The 26,862-nt window shown below is 34.7% G+C and overlaps 1 protein-coding gene across 2 annotated transcripts; it reads right to left on the bottom strand.

The window, feature by feature from the left end:
- Positions 1–24,372, bottom strand: LOC124367348 (pollen-specific leucine-rich repeat extensin-like protein 1). Of its 2 annotated transcripts, none has more exons than XM_046824094.1 (9): positions 24,092–24,372; positions 19,279–19,487; positions 13,430–13,616; positions 6,949–7,112; positions 3,996–4,158; positions 3,021–3,205; positions 2,693–2,935; positions 1,373–1,547; positions 1–555 (listed from the first exon to the last, which is right to left on the bottom strand). In XM_046824094.1, the coding sequence occupies exons 1-9, from the start codon at positions 24,114–24,116 to the stop codon at positions 473–475; spliced, it is 1,434 nt and encodes a 477-aa protein (XP_046680050.1). In that variant the 5' UTR covers positions 24,117–24,372; the 3' UTR covers positions 1–472. The 2 variants fall into 2 exon arrangements, with proteins under 2 accessions (XP_046680050.1, XP_046680051.1); XM_046824095.1 differs by having other exon boundaries at positions 19,279–19,484.
- Between the last annotated feature and the right edge of the window lie 2,490 nt (positions 24,373–26,862).

Here is a 26,862-nt window from a genome sequence, read left to right as displayed (position 1 = left end):
TTGGTTTAGCAGTAGTATTTATTTTGTACAACTACACATAGCAGAATCATATCATCTTCTTGATGTAAAATTAAAAAAAAAACCATGTACTGATATGACAAAACACAAACTTATAAGTCAATTCTCACAAGAATTATTAGTACCTTTTTACATAACATTTTTATATAGTGAAATATTAATTTCATCATTGTTTGCAGAAAAGTACAATCTTTAACATAGATATATCTTAATAAAATAAAATAAAAATCCATAACTGTCTTAGACACGTAAAAATCATAAAAAATTGATCACAAAATGTCCGACTATTAGGTTCCCGAGGACGAATATGGGAGTTTTGAAATACATATTTAAGCATTTGCAAATTGGGTGCTGAAATATGAACACAATAGCTTACACACCAACTGCATCTAAAGGGTCAATACATCAGTGATATTTGATAGACATGAGAAAATACTGTTCAGTGTAACTAATCCTAGTTGTCTTCTTCGTAAATGATTCCTAATGGAGCTAATGCAGCTTTTGCAGCATTCTTCTTCGCATCTTTCTTGCTTTTCCCTGGAAAAACAGCACACACATATATATTATTATAAGTTGTAATTTCTTTTATAAAGAATTGAATAAATTACTATTTTAGTTTGTATTCACTTAAATGCTTGGTTTTCGGCACATAAACAACAAGAATGGCCGTTACGCAACATATGATACTCGTCCGCTACGTCGTGACTGGAAGAAAAATCATCCCATAGGTACTTCGGTATCATCGCAGCCCATGAGACAAACCACAATAATGACCATAAAATGAGGAAAACTCATCCAAAAATAGTGGCATCCTGATAATACCAAAGTACCCAAACAACACGTTTCATAGATCAAAGAGTAAGGAAATACTATAAAACTCGTATTTATCGATAGTTTAGAACCCATTTAAATGTATAAACATTATATGTATGTTGATTATTTGGTAAAAATAACCTTGTACTATATAAAACATTATCGAAATACGAAACGTCAAAATTAGCGATGCTGCGGCACTCAAAAGGTTAATCATAAACATTATTTTTAATGTCGGTTTGGAGATACATTACAATATAGATTTTAACAACTTGACAATGAAAGAGTACCTCTTAGGGGGAAATTCAATTGTCATTTTTTGGATAGTATAATTCCTAGAACATCAATAAATAATGCTAATAACATAAATTTGTAAGATCGGGTATGAATTTAAACTTGAAAATGTTCATTGTAAAAGTAATTAAAATCTGTAGCAATATTGATTAAACTAACAAAATATCACAAATGTGGCAAGATTAATGTGTATACGGCTTAAAGTAAAATACAAAGTTGTATTTCTAAGAGTAAACAACATGGGTACCTTTTCCTGTGTATTCTTTCCCGTCGATTTCAACAGAGATGATGAACATTACGTGGGGAGGTTGGCCTTCTCGGGACTCGTTATAGATTACATTTGGCTTCAGCTGGTTCAGTATCATCACAGGGTGCCGTTTGTTGGCATCTTCTGGGATCTTCTTCATGGGCATCATCGACGACTGGACAAACACAAAATCAAAAAGAGGCTCACACATTGCATACTGGTACATGACCAGATCCACACTCAAAAATTGATCTGGAGAGGAAAAACCTCTATAGAAAATAAACTAAAGAAAACTCTGATATTCTTTCTATAAGACTAACAATAATTTTGAAAAGAGGTTGAGTTATCCTTTTTTTTATTTATACACATATTTTTTAAACAAAATAATCATAAATACTGTAAAATTCTGATCATTGAAACTTTGATTATTGGAATCTCGGATTAACAGAAACAACTTTAGAAATAGTCAAACGGTTTAAACGGAAACGACTTTAGAAGTAGTACAAACAGGCGGAAACAACTTTAAAAGTAGTACAAACGGGTTAACGGAAACAACTTTAAAAGTAGTACAAACGGGTTAACGGTAACGACTTTAGAAGTAGTACAAACAGGCGGAAACAACTTTAAAAGTAGTACAAACGGTTTAACGGAAACGACTTTAGAAGTAGTACAAACAGGCGGAAACAACTTTAAAAGTAGTACAAACGGGTTAACGGAAACAACTTTAAAAGTAGTACAAACGGGTTAACGGTAACGACTTTAGAATCAACAATATATATTCTGGAGTTGTCAACGGAGGACACCTTATACCATCCAAACTTTCACTAGCCGTGCATCTAGTCATAATAGACGAGTCACTATCCTTCCAGTAGTATAATGCCCTACAGACCACTGTATTCACTCCAGACACATTCTTATCTTGGAATGTCAGCGCGACGCCCCCAACCCTGCTGGCAGCAGCAAAACCTGTTTGCCCATTATCTCACACCATGGTGAGTTTAGTGACATTTACTCTTACCTCAGATTTCTTTAACAACAAATAAGTTTATATTCAATGGACAGTAAATGTTCTACAAAACAGCATTCTTGTTCTGTACATATAAAATAATACAGTAATGTTTATAACTTGAGTATGCCTACATATAGCTCTTCGTATTAATATACCTGTTTTTTTTTTTTCAGAAATTTAGATTACTATCTGAAACATGGTCAGCTCCTAGTTTATTTCCGATAATCAAGTTTTTATCTTTAATAGGTCACTGGTACAAACCTACATGAAAAATTACAAGAAAATTCGAAAAAGCTCTTAAAAGTACTTACCACTGCTGTGGGGAGGGGTAGGGCAGGCTTGGGGGCTCCTTGCAGGAAGGTGGCGGCAGGAGGTGGGGGAGGTCGCCTTGCCATGGGACCAAAGCCTGGAGGTGGAGGGACACCCCTGGGGGGATAAGGGGCATACCCTCTACCTCTAAACGGTCCGCCAGGGGCAAACCTCCTTGGGTAGCCGAATTCTGGTGGTCCCGGCCTCCTCGTGAAGTAAGTTTCATCGGCCATCTCTTCATCGTACTGGAATACAACAAGAGCATTTAGAGATTTTACACCTCAACATAAATAATTTAATCCAGGTTTAATCTCCACTGTACTGTATTACCTTGTCCTGTGGTGGTGGGTGAGGCTCCGCTCCTTCTTTCTGCCACTCGGCAAACAGCTTGTGGAGAGCAAATGCAGCTAAACTACCCCACGGCAGGTCGTCTTCAGGTTGGTCCATCTTGCTCCTCTTGCTCTTTGGTTCTCCCGACTCTTCCTTATCATTTGTTTCCATTTCCTCGTCTTCCTCTGAAACAGTGTTCATCAGGCGTCAAAATGAATGCAGCTAGTACCAGACAATGAATGCTAGTAAAATTAGGTCAACACCTCAACCGTTGTTATATCGAGTTGCTAGTAAAACTACTGCATTCTATTACTAGCATTAGAATCAATTTGGGACACACACGAATAATTTGTAAAAATTAAGCAGTTTAACAAATACATACACAACAAATCTATCCAGTATATATTTTGGAGCGAACAGAGTGATTAGCCCTTTGACTGGTGGGTGTTTCCTCAGTAAGAGTGCCCTAAAAAGTGAGTTTTATTTTATTTTAAATTTTGTTTTTTTAAGTGATTTGGGTTTACTACAGTAGATGTGTTATAAAAAATACCCAATTAAACCTTTATGGGCTTTTTTTGCATTTTTACAGAAATTAATCTAATTAAGCACAAAAGTGAAAATTTACAAAATATGAGAATAGAATAAAATATTCAGCATTTTCTCATAAAGATACTAAGAAAGTCCCAGCGCGTTGTGGGATTATTAGTCAAAGGGTTAAGAAACCTATTTGGTGAAAACACACACACAAACAAATTTTTGTGCAAGTAGCTATCTGAAATCAGAGAGTTTGGCGGTACTGTTACAAATAATTACTGAGAAAACTAAATTTTTCATTATAACAATCAGTTCTGGTAAGAACATTTTTCGGTCACATCGAACAGAGTTGAAAACCATCTCCTAATGTGTTATCTGCTACAAAGATCTATACTTTAATGCATAGAAACAGCCAAAGTCATTGCTACAGTTGGTACTTACGTTCCTCTTTTTCTTCAATTTCTTTCTTCTCAATGGTCGGAGGAGCAGCTGTCTGGGACTTGGAGAGCTGTTCCAAGAGGACATGTTTGAGTGCTTGCTCCGACGCCTGTACTTTGGCCTTAGATACTGTCAATGCATTACCGGAAAATGTTTTGCCGTCAATCTAAAATTAAAAATCAGCTTCCGTTAATTCATCTTTAAGTTTAACATGTTTCAAGTATTTTCAAGCCACATTGAGAGGTTATTATGATTTTGTACACAACTTGTTCTAGAGACTAAGGGAAAATTTACAGTATTTTAAATTCACATGTCCTCAAGCTATGTTTAAACAATTCCATAATACTGTGAACTGTTAGAATCACAATTATATTCTAAAGTAAACTATATGTTTCTAAGAAACAGTTGGTTTCAACTTAAAATCTAACCAGTAATAAATTTCAAATGAACACTTACAGAATTTTGACAAGCTAGTGATAAAAAAAAGTAATTTAATGAACGAACAGCCAACTAGTTGTAGTACAGATTTGTTGCAAGGTTTGAAATGTCTGCAGAAATGTGAAGCGTTTCAATTTTTGTACAGTAAATCATCCGATATCGGGTCAGAAGTTGCAGTATTGAAGGAACAATATGAGTATCATGGAACATTGGTTAAACAGGTTTTTATGTTCCCCTCGGAAAATCAGGAGTAGAATGTAAAAAGATAATTTCTTATTAGAAATTAAACAATATTATGTTCTACAAATTATCTGAAACTTTCTAGTAACAATATAATTAAATAAAAACATATTGTGTAACAACAAAACTAAATGAAAGATTAAAAACACATTGTTTGATAAAAATGTTAAAGCAATGAATTAGTTGGATTCGACAACAAACGATTGTGAGATCTTGTGATAATTGAGTGCATATAAGGACTAGAGGAAATACGGTTTGCCCAGTGTTCATCAAGTAACTGAAGATACAGAGGAAGAACCCATCTTCTGTTGTCATATTGACATGTAGGGTTCATCTTTCGATACAATCATCTTCAATATTGTAACAAATAGTACCTCGGAAATGGACATATTATTCTTCCTCATGGTGGGTAACTGTTGTGAAGCAGAGTTTGCCTGGTAATTTTAGATGACTTTTTACAGTGAGTTAAACAGAGCAGTGGTTTTATTTTCTGACTAATAATTTTATTGTAATTGGATTATATCGTAACTTGCACCACATCAAATTTAATTTTGTGGTCATGCAGGATAAATTTCACCATCGTTACTGAGACCCAAATCAGTAAGTCACCACACTTGCTGCCGATAGGACTTCATCTATCCTTCACTGAAGATAAGTACAGTAGTGTTTATATATAGTGTAAACTTTGCAAATTTGATGTACATTATGGAAATATTACTGTGCATTAAGAACTAGTAAGATTATGTTTGTCTAAAATCAAATAGATTGTATTTAGCAGCTATGTAACAACTTTTTTTTAAATGTAAACCTATTACACAAATGAATATTTTATATGAAATGACATTTCAAGTACACATGAAATCTTTTGGCAAAATGTAAAATTGAAGTTAACTTTAAAGGATCACTACTAAGTAGTAAATAAATTTCAAATTGTTTGAAAATTAAATTTTGAGTTAGTATAAACAAGTAAAAGTCTAAATAAAAAATACATTTATATTAACCCTTTGCACACCACTAATAAATCCATTAACTTTCCTACAATGCCAAGACAAGTAAAAAGAATGTGTTTCTTTAAGTTCAAATCTAATTTTTATTGTAACTAAATTATAATATTATAAATTATATTTTACTATGAAACAAATAAATATTTCAAACTAATCACAACACAACCACACAATGAAGAATAATAATGAGATATGTGGAAGACGCACACGTGAGCGTGTGCTCGTGACAACCGAGAAAGCAGTAATACACGCCACGGATGTGTTTGGTTATGGCTCTGTAGGAGACGCAGAACTAACGAGCAGGTGGTCGGAGTTAGACAAAAGGCACTCCCCTCCCCCTGCAGCAGAGTGAAGGTCATAAATACTTCCTTGGCAACCTCGATGAGCACGGAGCATGCACCGGGTATTTTGCAGGCCTTTTGTGAACTAAAAATCCCTCCAAGGGACATCATCTATAATATTGGTTATAACTGTACTTGGCGTTTTGGGTATAATTCTACTATATCAGCCTACGGCGTGGGAAGAGTTGAAAAGGTTTTTACATATATTCCTAGAATTTATAATTTATACCATAATGGCTGATATCATACCAAAGGCCAGTACAATTAAACCAACCTTTTCAACTAGGTTTATACTTTTTTTTTAATTATATAAATATCCTATTGTTATACAATATCTGATGGATAATTCATTTACCTTTCAAATCAATTAAAATGGAACTTTTAATGATGAAAAATCAATTTTAGGTGAATTTTTTTCTGAAACCTTGCATTTTAGTAAAAGTCTATTTTAAAACATTCTGTTTATGGTGCAACATTAGGTTATTACACACGATTTTGGATTGTTTTTAAATTCTCTTAATCATGAAAGTATTGAAATTTCAAAATAAAAATATTTTTAAATAGTTATTTCACCTCAAACTTGATTTTTATTTTATTTCCGTACAAATGTTGCTGTTTAAATTTATTTTTTAATTAAAAAAATTATATAAACATTTGAACGTTAAATAGTTTCTTACGTAACAGAAAACCTTTAACAAGAAGTAAAAGGAGCTTTTTATGATGAAAAATAAATGTTATGTAAATTATTTTTATAAAACCTTGTGTTTTCGTCCAAAACCCTCTGGCACTTTTCGCATAGTCACACAAAAAATAACTCTTCACTTTTTCAACATGGATTTGATTTTATCTCTGGAACTAAAAGGATTAAAGTAGAAATATAAAGAATTAACATTAACAAATCATGCGTTCTTACAATGCTAATGTATAACTCACTTCAACTGAGGCAACAAACCCCCATCCCGGCTCTTCCCGGATTACGAACTTCACTCCACCCGGTCTCAGCTCATTGAGGAATGTGAGAGCATTCTTGGGGTTCAGGATTCGACGTAACTTGGCGTTCTGACGAGCTTTCCTCACTTTATTGGAGACCTTTACGACTGGAAAATACAGCATCAACATGAATTCCTTAATACTAATAACAAATGTTTCCATATATAGCTTAGTAAGTTAAATTGCCACAAATTCTTCAAAATTTACTACTGTTAGTAATTTAGGTGATAGTCTACAATTTCATTTTTGTACATCCATATATTTTATTTTATGTTATCAGTGTGAGCATGCTAGCTAATTATAATAACATCAAGCAGTAAACATATAAAATTATGAACAAATAGTTCTTTGAAATATAAAGTGTATTTAACTTTTCTTATATTACTTAACATTCTTGTTCAACCTTACTTTACTCTCTGGCTCCAAATGCTATTCAAAATATAAAAAATAAAGTTTTCTGTGATCATTTATTTACACAGGGCAGTATCCCCAAGCTATAAGCCATTTTTAATGTACAAAGATTCTCATTTTATTAATATTAATTCAGTAAAATCACACAACCCGATATAAATGGACAAAAACAATGTTCAGGGTGGAGGTTGATCATTCAGAGTTTTTAGTGGCAAAACCTGAATCTTGAAAAGCAACAAATGGTCTTATAGTAAAAACAGTGATAAAGAAACGAATCTTGAGAAGAATAAGTTTTGTCGATTTTTCCTAAATTAAATGTAATTTATATGAATTTGTGCATGGCATACACCTTATATTGAATCAGACAAGAGTAAGGATGAGCGGGTGGAGACCACCACAAACTGAAATCCCACTAGGAGGGATGATTATTACTCAGTTATGGCACCTTGGAAGAAAGGGGAGGCCACCTACGTACAAGCCTCTCCAGGCTCGGGGCCACATACCCTGGTGTCCAAGCTAGTAACAACCTCTTGTAACACTAAGGGAGCTATCTAACGACCTGCCATCTTGTGAAGGAAACAGGATTTTTCTGAACATTCGCCATTAGTTCAGTGATACAAAAAATCAGTAACACTACATCTGCCATCTTGTATTACAGGCATAAATGCTAAAGTATCTGTTTGTGGATGACACCTCTATCTCCATAACGGTTCAGAAATGAACGGAACTTGAGTTGTTTGCTTCTAGAGAAACCAGTAATTTAACTAATTAGTTTCAAAAAATTCGGCTATTGCTGAATAAAGCAAAAACTCAAGTACTAGATTTCTGTATCACCACAGATACAAACTATTGCAGCAGCCAAAATTGGTTTTGAGAGAGATGGAGGTGTCACTATAGAGTTCCTTGGGGTGTATATTGACAACCAACTAAGTTCCAGCATCACATTGATTTTGTATGCAAGAAATTTAGTTCGGGAATATTTGTAATTCATACCTTATCCAAATATGCGACCACTTGGGTAACTTTGGCCGCATACTATGGTTGATATATCCATAACTGTCATATGCTGTGGCCATTTGCGGATTCGAATGTGAATGCTCCAGACCAATATTTAAACTTCAAAAGAGGACGTTGAGAGGAGCATTTGGGAAACCTCGCCAGTCTTCCTGCAGGCTAATCTTCAAGGATCCAATACTCTTACCTTTTCGTCCATTTACATTTTGAGTTGTTTAACGTTTGTGCGAAAACAATGAACTGTTTCACGTGATAAACACACCAATTCATTACAATCTTAGACAGTCCGACAACATCACAGTTCCTCAGCATCGCACAAGTTTCCTCAACCGGCATCTTCTTTTCTGCGGCACTAAGCTTTTTAACCCTCTCCCGCTCGCAAGGCATGAATCGGCACAGCCAGCACGTAGCCACTGCCGCTTAAACGGCACAGATTGGCACGCACTGCTTTACTCTCTAGAGCCGATAAGTGCTGCTCTCGATGTATAAGTGCTGCAATATTTTGTACTACTACGGGTTGTTTGCTATCAGGAGACCATTTACTTTACTTTTACAGTAGATTTATTCCATTGTTTTGCTATTTATATTAGTTGTGCGGAAACAATGGCGGGTTGTAGTCGTATACTTCGTGACAGTGAAATCGACTGTGTATACTTCGTACAGGGGCGAAATACAGTAAAAGCAGTAGAAAAACTTGTGGAACAAGTTATTTTTAATTTTGAGAACAAATTAATATCATCTGCTACTTTAATTGACTTGACAAAAGCTTTTGACTGTATCTCGCACAATTTATTAGTAAAAAAGCTGTTTGCATATGGAATACAGAATAAAGAACTTGATTTATTAGCATCTTACCTTAACAATAGAAAACAAATGGTGGTCCAGGGCCAAGAAAAATCAAGTTTTAACCCTTAAAGCGCCAAACAGTTTCAGCTAAACTCTGGATTAGCGCTCATTTATTATAAAAAAATTAAAATCAGATTTTCTCAACGCTAATTTTAATTCCTTTTTTTAGGTAACAAAATAAAACAGAAACTGCAAAAAAATATTATTTATCATATTTATTGCCCAAAATACACATAATTTACTATGTAGCGTTCCAGCTCCTTTATAAATTTTACCCAATGCTTACTGTTTCCTTTTTTTTTAATTATGTATATAAATGACGGCATTGCGTGCTAATATGTACTAGAATTGAACTAGAAAATAAGTATATATTACATATTTAATACAAAGTTATTATAAAAAATTAAATTTTCATGCCAAAAATTTGAAAACCAAATATTTTCCAAATTCTTAGTCCTCTAACGGGTGTTATTTTTATAATTACAAAATGGTTTTCAGATGTTTATAGAAGTAAATAAAATATTGTAACACTTATTGGAGTAAAAAACAAGTCTAAATATAAATAATAAAAATAAATGTAGAATTTCGGAATAAGAGCCAAAATACATAATTATAAATATAAGGAGTAAAAATATTTCTACGAGGAAAAAAGACTTTTATCGCCATTTTAAAAAAACTGTTTATTTCAAAAGTTTATAAATATATAATTCTCATAAAAATATGATCATATAACACATAAAACTACACAGTAGTTTACCGATCAACTATTCGCACTGCTTCAACAAGATATGAAGAAGAACACAAGAGCTGCCCGGCAAGGCAGTGACGTACGCATAAATGCGCTTGCGGCGTTGAGCAATACTACCAAACTGCCAGCTTTTCAACAAAAACCGGTTCAGTATCGATCGATAAACACAAAGATTGTCACGTGATATGGCACAGCCCCGCTACACTACTGTAACATACACCCCGCACAGTATAGCGGACAAACTCTGAACTAACAGTGCAAAATAGTAAAAACAAGTATATTGCGCGTCTACGCGCTTACGGCGTTCAGAGCAAAGTCGATCCTTGCGCGCATATGCGCTTACGGCGCTTAAAGGGTTAAAGGTGTGAATGCAGGAGTCCCCCAAGGATCTGTCCTTGGACCATTTTTATTCATCATATCAATGAATGACATAGCTTTTAATTTACCTTGCCCATCAGTTTTATACGCTGATGATACTACACTTTTGAGCTGGAATAAAAGTTTGGATACACTGCTTGAGGACGAAACACAAGCCATAGAAACTGCATTACAATGGTTTGAAGCAAACAACCTTGTTGTAAATAGTAACAAAACAGAAAAAATTATTTTTTCCTTGAATCACTATATTTATAAAGATGTAAAGCCTGTAAAACTGTTGGGACTTCACCTAGATAGTAGATTGAGCTGGGACCAACACATTCAAGAGTTATGCAAAAAATTATCTAGAGTCACATTTCTTTTACGTAAGCTTTTGAATTCTGTGACAACGAATATGCTAATTACTACCTATTACGCCTTTTTCCATTCTCATCTTAGATATGGCATTACACTTTGGGGTAATAGCTGTGGTTCTCAAAAGGTTTTCATATGGCAAAAGAGAGCCCTAAGGGTAATAAAAAATGTCCCAGAAAGAGAGTCCTGTGAGCCTCTTTTTAAAGAACTACAGATAATGACTCTACCTAGCCTATACATTTACTGTTGCTTGGTTGATGTTAAAGAAAATCTACAAACACTCAGGGTTAGACAAGAAGTCCACAGATATCCTACTAGGAAAAACCATATGATAGAAATGTTACCAATAAAATTAGAAAAAACTAGAAGTAGTCACTGTATTATGAAATTAAAGATGTTCAATAAACTGCCTCAAGAGGCATGGCATGTAACATTAAAAAGATTTAAGGCAGTTTTAGAACATTGGCTCAAAGATAAAGCGTTTTACTCTGTACAAAGTTATTTGGCCTGTGATATTAGTACCTTAAGATTTTAAAATTAGTGTAGTACCCCCTGTTTATTTATTTAATTGTTAATAATTTATCTATTACAATTTATCCTTTTGTAAATTTTTCTGTTATATCGTTGTTACATTTTTAAATTTTAGCTAAATTAGAGCTAAGCCTGGTTGATGAAAGAATGTAATAATTGTTACCTGTAACATTGATTGACTAAGCCCGCTAGACAAGTTTGTTAATGTACACAATATGTACTAGTGGGATTTAAGCTTTAGCATAGAATGACTTTGTCGATTGCATATTTTATGTTTAAAGACAATAAACTTTCTCATTCTCATTCTCATTCTCGATCTCGTTATTAGTAGTGATTGCAACGATTCAAGTGAGCTTTGTGAAATAGCCTCGTTGCATTGAGGATGTAGTTCGGAGTGATCACAGTGGCAGTGGCAGTGACGGCGAGCCAGACAATGACCTTCACCAAGTAACTGCGCAACAACCTCACGGCACCGGCTTCCAGCTGTCCGTGTGCCCCCTCCCTGGTCTCGTACAATCAACTTCAATGAACCAATATATAGTAAAATAATTAATATATATAATTATAGTTAATTACAATGACAGAACGTGTGTAAGTTAAGGCGCAGCGTATTTTGACCGAGTGCGACCGGCAGAGCGAATTAATTGAGGTTAGAAGCACCATGAGCGCCTGGAAACAATGCGAGCGGGAGAGGGTTAATGCACTGCCTGACTCCCTCAAGGCTGAAAGTGCCTTAAAAGCTTTTGAAAAAGGCATGAAAACTCTTCTTTTGAACAGGTGTCCCGGCAGCGTTCATGAGTATTTAAACCGTACTATTACAGCCAACAGAATGCAGGATATTTTAGTTCATGTATATTTTAAAATAGTAATCGTTATTACTATATATATATATATATTTGTGCAAACTGATCCTAATGACGCTATTGAACGGTTGAAAATTGTGTATAATAAAGAATTTGGAGTTTTGAGTTCCAACCACTCTAATAGTGCCTCTTTAATAAAGGCATTTTTCATAGTCATTCTCCAGTAGACTAGATCTATTGATCTAGCCTTGCTCCCAAATATCTCAAGATCTGCGGTTAGTGATGTGCTGCTCTTGGACATCTATAGGGTTCCCTAGATTTAATTGTCACATCGGTTTTCACTGTACCCAGTGTAGGTTCATCCGGAAGGTATAAACCTGTCAGAAGTGGGTAGTACTGTTGTACCAAATCGTTATATATAAAATACATCCACAGATAACCACTTGACACTACCAGCATGTACAAATTAGACTTTACATTGTAACCTACTGCAATGACTGAAAAAGTACAAAGAGAATCCACTAGATGTCAAACGTCAGTAAAAAAATTAGTTCCCAGTGCTAATTTATGACAACTGTCAATTGTCATATGGGACTAATGGCAGAAGCCATGCACTGTCAACAAGTTGCAGTCAGTGAATATTAACGTTTGATTGAAGACTTTGACACTGAAAATGGTTATTGTTGTTATTTTTCAGTTACAAACAATTTCTTAACTCGCTAAGAAAAGTACAGATTTTAAATTAAAACAACTGATAGCAGTACTTGAATATTTTAAATCAATTAATTAGAACTTGTTAAAATGTAATAATATACTGTAAGAAAATGGAGCAAAGTGAATTTTAGATGTGTGTGATCTTAAGGCCAGTGTCACATGCCTCTAGTTGTCACCGCGTTTGGAATGGGATGACTGGATTCCAGAACACACCATTATAGTAAATGGATCTGGTCACACCAGACATTGAATGATAGTGTTTTGAACACAACATACACGCTCATCATGTTAACTTATGGAAGCTTCAACATTTAGCATATGTAACTACAATCGGCCCCCAGTCCTCTCTCCACTACCAATAAAGTTAGTCGGTCTCAATAATACAAGTATAATCTGATGAAGTGTTACAATTATTATTATCTTCTATAGAATTTAATCTATTACAGTAAAAAGTTCGGAATGTTTAGATGGTAAAACGCCATTGAAAAGTACTATGCCAATGAGTTAAGACATGCCTGCATTTCATCATGTCTTGTGCACCATCTGCCTTGGGCTAAGATCCGATGGTATGCAAGATGAACAGGTTTGTATCCCCTCAAATCGGATGTACACAAAAGCAACTCACATGGTTTCTTCTTCCAGAAAGGCTTTGGCCCGTCCCCGTTCTCTGAAGTGGAAGTGGTGGAGGTCTCCGTCTTGGGCGTGTCCGTAGGGGTGGGAGGTTCCTGCTTCACCTGCGGCTGAGGTGTGGTGGGCGTCTGGGGCGTGGCGGGTGTCTGGGCGGGTAGCGGGGGCTGGGCCGCTGCTGGAGGCTGTAAAGGGGAATGAGCTATGCAAACAGTTACACGGGGAGACGGTCGCAGGCACAAGGCTTTCTCCTCAACCAACACTTCACAATACAATTTGCTAGTGAGAGTTCGTCACACTTATATATCGTCAGTAAGGAAATATAAGTGTGGCGCTGCATGGTGTTTGCTGGTTGCTTGGGAACAGTGTTGGTTGGCGTTGGCCATTGCCATAGAACTTCCCCACCGATCTCATGCATAGCTGAGATACCCAGGGAAAAAAGAAAAGAACCATCAATAATGTGACTTGGCTAAAGTTAAACTTAGCACTACATAGTCAGGCCAACTAAATGATACCGAGAGTCCAGACCGACAGTCTTCACCAATCTCATGGGCGGCTATGATGCCCAAGGAAAAATGAAAAACCGTTGAAAATGTGCTAGGCTAGGTTAAGCCTAGTACTAAACTGAAAACTGTCTACACTCATACACATTATGTACTAGATAGAATCCTGTGCAATAGGACTAACGTATGTCAACTACTACTGGATAAGTAAAATAGAGCAATAGAAACTGTGCCAATTGATGTACGTTATCTCAACAGACACAATCTACACTATTTTGTCACAATAATAAATCTTCATTCCCATATTTATTGAGAACAGAGATGAGTCAGCCTAACCATAGAAACTGTGTCAATTGATGTACGATAACTCAACAGAAACAATCTCCTCAATGTTTCACAATAATAAATCTTCATTCACATATATACTGAGAACAGAGATGAGTCAGCCTAACCATAGAAACTGTGTCAATTGATGTACGATAACTCAACAGAAACAATCTCCTCAATGAAGGAGGAGGAGCTCTTCTTATTGGAATATAAATTTTCTATTATTTCACAAAAGAAAACTCACAATTATCCAATAATTATTGGATAATTGTGAGTTTTCTTTTGTGAAATAATAGAAAATCTCCTCAATGTTGTCACAATAATAAATCTTCATTCACATATTTGCTGAGAACAGAGATGAGTCAGCCTAACCACACAAAACTGTGTCAATTGATGTAGAATAACTCAACAGAAACAATCTCCTCAATGTTGTCACAATAATAAATCTTCATTCACATATATACTGAGAACAGAGATGAGTCAGCCTAACCATACAAAACTGTATCAATTGATGTAGGATAACTCAACAGAAACAATCTCCTCAATGTTTCACAATAATAAATCTTCATTCACATATATACTGAGAACAGAGATGAGTCAGCCTAACCATAGAAACTGTGTCAATTGATGTACGATAACTCAACAGAAACAATCTCCTCAATGTTTCACAATAATAAATCTTCATTCACATATTTGCTGAGAACAGAGATGAGTCAGCCTAACCATACAAAACTGTGTCAATTGATGTAGGATAACTCAACAGAAACAATCTCCTCAATGTTGTCACAATAATAAATCTTCATTCACATATATACTGAGAACAGAGATGAGTCAGCCTAACCATACAAAACTGTGTCAATTGATGTAGGATAACTCAACAGAAACAATCTCCTCAATGTTGTCACAATAATAAATCTTCATTCACATATTATATACTGAGAACAGAGATGAGTCAGCCTAACCATAGAAAACTGTGTCAATTGATGTACGTTATCTCATCAGACACAATCTACACAATGTTGTCACAATAATAAATCTTTATTCACATTTTTATTGAGAACAGAGCCTAACCAGTCTTTTGTCTAGTCAAAGATAATGCAATGCCAAAAATGTCACATCCGTACAATTAATTAAAAATTTCAAAATCGTAGCATCCATGTACAAACTCCTCCAGACTGTAGCAAGGCCGGTCCAACAACTATTGCCAGATGGTCTTCTTCAATCAGTGGTAAGAACGATGAGCTTTGATTTAATTAGAAAGAGTGTTCCAGTATTTAGCACCAATTTATGATGGTTGTTTCTCTAATACAGTTAGGTGGTCGGTGGATAGAAAGGACACAATTGTTGGCTCTCCTTGTATGATAATTGTGGATGTCTGCCCCTCCTCTCAGATATTACTTGTTTGCAAAAGTAACTATCTATAGGATGGAAGTCCAATCAGAGTTAGGTTGATGAGATGTTTATACGAGTCCCTACAATAGTCCAGTGGGCCTAGGTCAGAGAGAATGCGAATGATCTTCTTCTAAAGTATCAAGTCTATGGAGGTTTCCTTTAGAGGAGCATGGTAAGCTATTTTAACTGTCAACTGTAAACCTTAAGATATTTTGTCTGGTACATTTAGTCAGTTCAGGCAACCTGCAGAATAGACACAGTCCCTACTGATGTAATTTAACTTCTGAAGAAGTAATACAACAAATAGAAACAGTCCTCAGTTATTTTTCATATACTAAACAGGTAAATCCAGCACAATAGAAACAGTCCCTAGTGATTTATCTGAACTACTAAACAGGTAAATCCAGCACAACAGAAACAGTCCCTAGTGATTTATCTCAACTACTAAACAGGTAAATCCAGCACCAGAGGAAACTTTATACAAACTTCAAGACTAGGATCTTTCTATCGATTATTGCACAGACAATGACACAATTTCAATGAGGTCCTGTCCGGTTTTTAAAAACAGAAAAGGTGAAATGAATAAGTAAACTACACTCAGTTTTAAGGCAGAAAACAGAGAGATACATTTAGTGTTATCCACTCAGAACTTAACAATCAGGATTTTTACTAGTTGATTGAAAAATCAGCAGGTTTACCATAAAACTTCCACTGATTTGAAAAGAAAAGTTGACAGTTTTACACAAATGCATGTGTAAAATATATGTACTTTTTGTGTTCTTACAAATCAATGGACCCTAAAAATTTTACACAATAAACCTGTATTAACAGGTTTATAAACTAAAAAAAAAAATTTATTATTAAAATAAATTATTATTATCAACTTATAAAAATCCCTAGTTTCCAGCCCTATTAAATCGAACCTAAATAAACAATTAATTATATGCCCAAGCGTCCACTCAGCCTGTAAAGAGATTCTCCCAAAAAAATTATTTTGCTGTAAAAACACTAAACACTACATCCACTACAGTTTGAAGTACATTTCATTCGCATAGTAATGAAATTTACCCAGTCAGATTAAATAAGGAACAATCTTTTAACTGAAAAGGTGCAGTATTTCTGAAATTTGGCACAATATCCTTGGATATCAATCCTTTAATAAAAGAAACCTTTGGTTGGTTTTCACTACATAAATTGTAAATTAAAGGTTTAACAAAAAGAAAAAGAAGTATGTATAAAACGGAACTGAATCAAATACAATTCATTACAAAACCCATTAATGCTACCAACACACACTTAATACTTGATCTCATTTCACCTTTTTATCATGCATCTCAACTAGCTCTCTGAGATAGGTCTACATAACCAATCTAAGTAATTATTTACTTTTAGTTTATACTCATATCGGTTTCTAAATAAACTTAACTAATTTTCTTTCCTGGAGTAACCACATAAAAGTAAAAAAGAAACTTCAAAATCACAGTTTTTTAAACTTATGAAAAATAAAAGTTAATTGATAATTGAAAAGGTGTTCAAAGTGAATATCACAAAATCATTACAAAATCTTTCAAATCCTTTAATGTTTAATTTTAAAATTTTGAAAAAATTAATTTTGTTTTACCAAACTGCATTTACAATACGCTCATATATATAGTACGATGTACATAATTTTGAAGGCAACTGAACACAAATACGTTAACTTTACATTGAAACTAAATGGTTTTTAAATTTTTATTTCAATTTATTTTCAAGCTACAAGGCAAATTGTTTAGTTTTATCCTTTACTTTTTTATACAATATCCAGAAATTAATGTAAAACAAACTTCACCCAATGGTTTATTTGGTTATCATACGTACATATCGAAATGAATGGTCCTATCTTGCTTGGTTTTCAAAGTGTTTTTGTTTGTTACGTTTTTAGTTAAAAATTCATAAATTTAAAAAGGTTGCAGTAGTGTTATAAAATTTGGCATGTACATTTATCTCACTGCTACCTAACTGAATGAAAAAACGTGAATTATATATTTTCACTTCATTAAAAATGGCAACTTTTTGTTATGATCAAATGATAAATACATGACAAATCAGTTTAACTTTGAGGTTTAGCACCAGTTATAAAATTTCACAGATCAGTATCCATTTCATCAACCAATACCAGTAATGTTTTCCACCTTTCCTGTCAATATTGAACTCGTAACAATGTCACCCTTGCAACCAAAATATCTCTCACTATCGCTACGCTTTCTTGGGAAACATCACTATTTAATGTATATTTAATTGAATACTATACACAAATAATAAACATGCTCAATGACAGCCTACCTCAATTTTAACATACCTAATGTGTTAAATACACAAACAGATAGCTCTTGTGTATATTTGAAAGAGGTTAAAAAATTGTATGAATTTATAAAAATTATGATTTTTAATTAATTATAGTGTTGATTTTAGGTATTGATGTAGAATGCATTGTATATTAATTGTTGAATTCAATCTGACTTTCTACATGAACAGATTTTTACTTTTATGATGTAGTTTTTGTTTTTATATTTGGAACATATTTTATGTGAGATAAATTCAAGTACAGTAGAATTCCAACTATTCGGATTAATTAGGAACAAACCCGACCCAGAGTTAGATTTTTTTTAATGCTGTTAGAAAAAAAGTTATCAAAACACAATAGAATACATTTACGGTATTTATTATGAAAAAAATTAATGTTCAGATTACTTAACATTGACAAACAAAATTAAAATACATTGTTTTTTGAACATACTAGATAGAGCTAGCAGTTTTGGTGCCTTAAATCAATTCTGTGCCACTAAGACTCACATCTATTTGACGATGAGTAGTTGCAGGATTCCATATCTAGCTTTAAATTCCTTAGCCGCCCATTACTTGCTGTATTAGGACGAATACTGTTAATTTTCTTGGCATAGCTTTTTCACAAACAAGGGGGCCTGAAAGAGGGTTCCCCAATGTTCGCAACTGCATGAACCCTTTAACACAGCTTCTTTCAGTTCTTTAATCTCTGGTGTTTTCAGAGACTTCCTCAATGAGCTTCCATCTTCATTCTTGATAACGGATACAAAGTTTACAGTGAATTTATATTTAAATGTCTGATTGTTGAAGCTCCCACTTTGTACAATTCCGCTAAGTGTCTAACCGAGACACCTTTGTCCAACTATTAATTTCAGTTCTATTGCCCAATGATAACACTAAGTTTCCTTTTAGAACATCATGTACTGCACACGATAATCAAAACAATACGGAACTCATAAGAGTCGAGATATAAATTCACACTACTGCAGGTTGAAGAGCAATGGTCGACTGACTATTAATAGACTTTAGTTGAGTCATCGCTTCCCCTCTCAGGGGGAAACACTGCTATCGCCACACTATGTTCGTAAGGGTCAATTAATGCACGTGATTCCTGCACATTTATCGTGGGACGATGTGCCTTTAAAAACTGATTTTTGTTATTTTACTAAATCTGTTCCAGATAATTGGAATTCTACTGTAGTACTTAAATCTTTAAGCGTTGTATTCCAGATCACTAGATAAACTCTCTGGTTACATTCACACTTTGCACTCTCTTAGAAATACGCTTGAATTTAAAGACTACCTGAGGTTTGGTTTGTGTCGTCGGAGGAGGTGCCGTGCTGAAGGTGGTCTGCGTTGTGTAGGCTGGTTGCGATGAGCTATTGTACGTTGTCTGGCTGTTGGGTGTGGTAGAATAGCCGGGGTTACGAGATTGTTGCGGTCCACCCCCACCAGTCCTGTTAGGCTGCTGATGGTAGTTCACCTGTGTTGGTGGGGCACCTCGACCACCTCCTCATTAACAAAAAAGAAGTGTTAAATTTTAGTAGAATTAACCAAGGAAATAGCTACTATGGTACATATGTACAGGATGGGAGTACACCTCCCTTTTTGCTGGATCACGCAAAACTTAAAGTAATTCTGGGATTTTTCAGTGGAACAAATGACACACTGATAGAAAGACAAACCATCCAAATGGCATTTTACTGTAAATAAAATTGTATGGGAAAATTACCTGTTCAATTTAGTATGCTACTTTATTTTTCAGGAATGACTAAATTATATTTTATAATACAGCTGTTTATATTGATGGTACCTATTGAGTTGTCTTTTAGCTATAACTAATATTAAAAGGAACATATTTAAGCTTAGTATTTAATTTTTCAACGATGAAATCCTTGTAAGTTTTGAGTCAGCTTCATTTCACCTTACGCTTAGTGCAGTTTTCTCAAATCTAACGCTGTCATAGATTGATTTGACATCTGGAATGATCTAATTAAGGAATTACGGTTTGCTTGGTTGGCTTTTGGGTAGGCTGGTGAACCCTTGGGTTACCTTGGTTAAGAAAGTTGGCTCTAGGTTAGATTCAGCAGTAAGTTAATTGGGTTTAGTGAGTTCTCATTGGTTTACCTCAAATAAAAGTTAAAATTATAAACAATACTCTCAAGTAGGGTGGTGGGCCCTTACGTAATTTCAGCAGTCAGGTAATAGGTTTTTTAAAGTTAATTTTTACTATTTTACCAGCATATAAAATTGTTGTCATTCCCCACCCAGAACCTGATTCCTTCCCAGTGTCAAAATCTGTTGACATTAACTCATTGCTGATCGTATTGTTTTGGTGCGCGGACACGAATTAATTTACGGTCAGCAGCCGAACGAACAGCAATGGTGCGCCACATCGTATCGCTCGCTATTGTATACCGTACTAGAAAATTCAGCTGTGAAGGTATTCGTTCAGATGGGACATGGACCTGCTGCGGTATCCGTGATATATGAACGATAACACGCGAGAATGGTTCCGGGGAGGCAGAGATGATGTCTGAATCATAGTCTAAATAAAGCGGCTCGGGCGAAGCGATTACAACATCCGGGCTATTGTTTAGACTAAACCCGCCAACATGTACGTCTGCGTCGTTTAGTTCTTTGTCACTAACCTCAAAAGTATGATAATAACAACTGTGGAAAACACCCAATCAGAAGCGCTAAAAAGCAGATAGTAAACTCATATGAATGATTTTTCAACTTCGACATACAACTGCGATCTGTAGGATATTTATAAAACTTTTGAAAGCTCTAAACGTAGACCGTTGTTAAACACTCTTAGTTGACAAGTGAAGACGATCGTCCGATCTATCAGACATTACTAGAACTATTTGGAGGGAAACTTAAAAGCAGACCACCTGAGCTCGTCATCGTGCCGTTAGGCCCGGCTGCTGCGTGACGAGCCCAGCTCGCCAGTGATCCACAATGGGTTAAGCAGATATTACAGCTGCAGTACAATAAGCAGCCACTACCACAATTGAATCATCGATATTTATGATTAAGTTATTTCATTACCCAAACCAAAATGTCAAACTGAATTAAGTTACAAATATCAAATTACAGTAGAGTTCTGTTGTTTATATGTTTACAGAAAAAGAGTACAATGGCGAAATGCTACCCAATTTCGAGCAAGACAATAAAATAAAAGTATTAAAATTGAGTCTCATGCAAATTAATGTGTTTTCTACCTTATTATGAAGTTAGCTAATGTAGAACAGTGGTGTATAAGTTTTTATTTCAAAATGACTAAAGAAACAAAAAGAAAATATACTCAACATTTCCACTTGAGACCCAACAAAGTCAGTCATGTCAGATTAATTTAGAATGTCAGGAAATACCACTTGATCAATAAGGATCACCCATTCTGAGGTAGGGTAGGGTACGATAAGCGGACACGCTTTTTTATATCGAAATTGGCAAACAATATTACTTAATCATAACCATCGATATAATCAATCGATACTGATTAATTATTTTGAACTTAAATCATCTATATCAACAGCTGTAAACACTCTAAAATAATACATGTAGGATAATATTTCAATTTTACATAAGTAATTCTGATTATTAAAAATGGCAGTCAATCTTAGAAAACTACACGGCGTTGCTTTTTTGTGGCTTCAACATGTTGGACTCGTCCCGAAAAACCCATTATGTGAAATTTGTGGGAAAGAAACAACTGTAACTGTGAGAGGAGTAAATATGGTCGTCTTCAGTTTTCCTAATTTTGGTTATAATAATTTGTTTCATCACTGTAAATATTAAATTCACATTTTAACACATTGATGGACAATAGCGATTGTTATAAATTGTATTAGGTGACGTGCCTGCTATAGCAGTCATGACTACGTTACTGTATATAGCCGTGACTGCTATAGCAGTCAAATACACAAGTGATGTTTAGGGTCATGACTGCTATAGCAGTCATAATTAAAAAATTAATAGGAACTAAACTAATTCATTTCTCAATTATCACAAAACGTTGAGTGATAAAGTAGGTCTTATTTAATTTATATATTCACTTGGAATTTTGGGCAAACCCTTTCCACAGTTGGTAGCCCTTGTCAACCAGTTGTTTACAAGTAGTGACCTGCTCTTTCATAATGCGAGCTGTCCAATCACTGTCAACCTGTTTTGAGTGATAGTGTGCATTCTACTGCAGTAGAAATGATTACAAATAGTGAAGATTTAATTAAAATAGTAACAGAAATTTTAGATTTACCGAGTAAAAGTGATGAAGATCCTAAAAACTGACCCTGTAGAATTAGCAAGTGAAAGTGATATAGATCCTACAACCAACTTTGTAAAATTACCAAGTGAATGTGATTTCGAACAAGTAAGTGAGGCTGAAAGCAACACACATACTAGTGCCGTAAGTGATCACAATATTGAGGCTGTAGGTCTAAATATCCTTAGTTCCAATGTTTTATCTAAAGAGTCTGAAAATGAATACTTTACGGAGTCGGATGTTTCAAGTAAAACAACCTCTTTTGTTGATAGCTCTAGTGAGGCTGACGATACGGATGAGGATCCAAACTATATTCCATCCGATGTAGAAAGTAATAATAGTGAGGAAATTGAGCAATCCTCAGAGGAGGAGTTAGTTTTAAATTTAAACCAACCATCTACCTCAAAAACCACCCAAGCTCCACCTTTGGTTTGGTCTAATGACACAAAACCTATTCCAGTTTTTGAATTTAACAATAGCTCTACCGGTATAAAATTACAATTACCTGAAAATGCAACTCCTTATTATGTTTTTAACAAACTATGGAGTGATGAGATTATGAACATGATTTGTCAATCAATAAATAACTATGGTATTTTGATGGATTGTCGTTCTCGTCCACACGCAAAAGGTCGAAGAATGAGGAATTTTAAGCCAGTTACTATTGATGAGTTGAAGAAATTTCTTGGACTTAGTTTATTAGGAGGTCAAATTGGGTTTTCCCGGTTAAGAAATACGTTTTCTACTGATCCCCACACTATTGTAAGACATGTGCAATTTTTATACTGTTCTTTATACTTATTTTCAGGGTTATATTGACTTATTTGTATCATATTTCTTAAAACTTTTACAATAAATTGTATTGTTATATTGAAAACGTGATGACTGCTATAGCAGTCCTGACCTATTTAATAAATTTTGATGTGCAGGGTCATGACTGCTATAGCAGTCCTATTTTTCTTCGTTTCCATGCAAACCTCCATGTTACAAGTAGACTAGACATATCGATTTTATATCTGTAGGTCAAGGACTTAACAAGATATCAAAGTGTCTCTCTCTAGGGACCCTCATAGGCTATGACTGCTATAGCAGTCACGCACTTTGAGGTAGTCAAGGATTTGAAGTGGCGTTAAAGCAGTCACTCATCATGACTGCTATAGCATTCACGTCCGTCAATGTGTTAATTTAAAACATATGATTGTTATTGAGGACTATAGGTACTTTTATATCGATTGATAGTCTAGGATTTGAGATGCGAATATTAGGTATCGATGACTATATTCTTCGATATAAAAAAACCGGGTCCGCTTATCGTACCCTATCCCTTCTTTGAAATAGGCCTAATGACATTTACAAATCCTAGGCTAGTTAAGGATATTATAAAGGAGTTTAATATTGTATTGTGGGTATCTAAGCCTATTTATAAAATAATATGGAAAGAACAATGTAAAATTTGAAGCTACAAATGATTTTCTCATGAAGCAAGTAGGTTCATTGGCCAGAACTAGGTTCATAGTCCCCTTCAAAGACTCTATGCAGACAGGGATTGGGGCTAACTGTTCCATTCTATAAAAAAAGGTCTAGATAATAATTCATTTTTAGCAATGGGAGCACTAGACAATATACCAAGACGATTTGAGTATATTTTGTTGCCTTTCTATGAACCGGCATCCAAAATGGCCACCACTTTGTGGACAAGCTTTCATCTTAAACATTTAATTAATAACCCACACTATTATAAAAACTATATAAAATAGGTAAATAATTGGAAAACTTAAAAACTATAACACGTGTTTTGGTTGCCTAGTAACCAAGCAAACAATGAAATATCAACAGAAAAATAGCTTACCTGTGCGCCTTGTATTGTAAGACATTGTGTTGAATACAACCGCAATCCGATCGGTTTTACCTCTAAATGCAACACTAGATAAATATTTTACACAATGTACTTTATGGTACAGTCAAAATGTGTTATGCTATAAGATACGAACACTACTTGGTCACTCGAATCTGTACAGCAATAATAAATTATTCTGTGGATGACGACCTTCCTCCGGCACAAACACAAAAATATTCAGACGACAGTGTAAGGACTAGAAAATGGTCATTAGGAGGGAGGAGCGTACGATGCCGGCGGAAACCAAAATGAAAATGAATTATTATTTATTGATCCAACACCTTCTGCATGAATTCTAGAAACCAATCAGCTAGTTTACTTGTAAACACTATACAAAATATTTTAATAATTCTCGCATTCAGCTAACGTTGTATAAATTAGTATTGTAAAATTATTTATAAGAATAATTCTTTTTTAAGTGCCACACAGTTTGATTGTTTGGTGCCATTATTTTCTTTCAGAGGGTTTTTTTCTAAATTGTATAATATTATTGTTATTTTTTGCCTTTCTTATTATTGATGTCTGCTTATCATTGTTGCTGCTTGTGTGTAATTTTTGCATAGCTGTCACCTACTGTTGCTTGTTATTTTCTTTTTAGTTTATCATATTGTTACTCTGTTACATCGCGTTAACCACGATCAATGTTTAATATTAGAATATCAATGGAATTAGACAGGGCCGACCCTAGCTAATTTTATAGTGTAAGCAAACAGTAGTTTTGGCGCCCCCCCCCCCCCCGATAAACCGTCATACACTACACCGTAGAACGGTAAATGTCACATACCTTGTACCTAAATAGTAAACAAAGGGGAACAAATTAGGAGAAAAAAAATAGCTGACAAACCAGAGTTTATGTTTATTTACCAGTGTTCATTTACAAATACAGTGACACATTGTAGACTACAATTACGATACATTACATTATTAAGTTTAAGTTATGTGATGTATGATGGAAAACACAAAATCGTCTACAATCAATATTGTGTGTACAAGTCATTGTTAAACGTCAGGTTGTATTACAGACAATTCAAATTAAAAAATAATAGCCTAATAATTACAATTAAGATACTCAATGTTGCAATTAAAAAGGAATTCGTCTGGCTTTTAATTTTGAAAACTCTTGCAGTAGAATGTCCGTTTCCATTTCATTTAGGGCATCATTTTCAATCGCCAAGGTTGCTAGACAACTTAAGTGTTCTTGGCTCAAATTTGATCGTAGGTAAGTTTTTATCAGTTTTAATTTGGAAAAACTTCTTTCACCACTGGCCACGGATACTGGCAGCGTTAACAAGATTCTCAATGCTACAAAAATATTTGGAAAAGTATCCACATAACCACGTTTGGTTATAAAAGACAACGCTCCAGCTGGGTGACTTGTAGGGGGCAGCATTGGTCCAAAGATTTGAAGCTCATCAAACAGCTCATCTCCGTTAATGTCATATTCTTTTGGTTTGTCATCTCCATCACCACCGCTCAAAACTGTTTCAAGGTGTTTGCAGGCTTTCTTTAACTCTGATTCACTCCATGCTTTTCCTAAGCTAGCAATATCATAGAGAAATTTAAAACCTTCACTATGGTTTTCCATCAGTTCAAATCTCTCCTTTAACGAGGATATTGCTCTATCAAGCACAACAAAGAAGAAATTTACTTTAAACAAATCTTTACTAGAACTTGCAGCTTCATCTTCACTCTCGTAAGAAAATTGTTTTTTTAACTCTTCTTGGTCTAACTGTTTTTTCTTGTTCAAAGTCACCTGCAACATCAATTTTTTCTGCAAGTTCCTTTGCATCAGTAATGACGCTGTTTAGTCCTTCTTCAGATCTCATAGTTTCCAAAAATGATTTTACACTCTTAAGAAGATCTATTGAACTTTGAAGATCATTTGTGACCTTTTGCAACAGTTTACTAACCATGTTTGTTTTATACAGGATCTCATGCCAAGTTACAATACAACACAGAAACTTGAAGCTTTGCAGTTTTTTTACTAGTCCTACGGCAGTATGTCTACCAAATGCATCAAGGTTCTTGTCTTGAGAAGCTTCATATAATGCATCATATACTTCTTCAATATGGTACCTCAAGGGTAATAATGCCTCAATTCTACTTTCCCACCTAGTGTTGCAGAGTGGTTTGACTGTTAGACTCGAAACGTTTTTCAGCAAAATACTCCATCTTTGAGTAAAACTAGAAAAAAAGTTATATATTTCTTGTATGGTGCTGAAACAGTCTACTGCACTATTGCAAGACAGAGCTGCATCGTTAATTACCAAGTTCAGGGAGTGGTTTCCACATGGAACATAAAATGCTCTAGGATTTAGATCAAGGATCCTCTTCTGAACTCCAACATGCTTTCCCTTCATTGACGAACCATTATCATAGCCCTGACCCCTCCTGTTTTTAAAGGAATTCCTCGTTCCTTTAGTTCTTTCAATAATGCTTCTGTGAGACCTTCACCTGATGAATCTTTAATAGGAATGAAACCTAAAAAATGTTCTTTAATTACCACATCTTCATTTTCAGTAATCTTCACAAATCTTATCACAAACGTCATTTGCTCAGTATGGCTAACGTCAGGAGTGCAGTCTAATATTATCGAATAATATGTGGCTAGCTGTAGGTCTTGCAAGATTTTATCTTGGATCTTGGCTGACAAGAACAGAATGAACTCGCTCTGGATATTTTTGCTCAAATAATGAACGTGTGTTTCTTTTGATTTGATCCTT

The sequence above is a fragment of the Homalodisca vitripennis genome, chromosome 8 (assembly GCF_021130785.1).
Source record: "Homalodisca vitripennis isolate AUS2020 chromosome 8, UT_GWSS_2.1, whole genome shotgun sequence".
NCBI lineage: Eukaryota > Metazoa > Arthropoda > Insecta > Hemiptera > Cicadellidae > Homalodisca > Homalodisca vitripennis.
This window is presented reverse-complemented; position numbering and strand designations above follow the sequence as displayed.

Excerpts from the sequence above, each read along its gene's own strand:
- LOC124367348 (XM_046824094.1), bottom strand. The coding sequence starts at position 24,116 with ATGTCTTACAATACAAGGCGCACAG. Across the intron at positions 4,159-6,948 it reads GGTTTGTTGCCTCAGTTGAA|ATTGACGGCAAAACATTTTC; the intron begins GTGAGTTATACA and ends TTTTAATTTTAG. Across the intron at positions 556-1,372 it reads GAAAGAATACACAGGAAAAG|GGAAAAGCAAGAAAGATGCG; the intron begins GTACCCATGTTG and ends CTGTTTTTCCAG.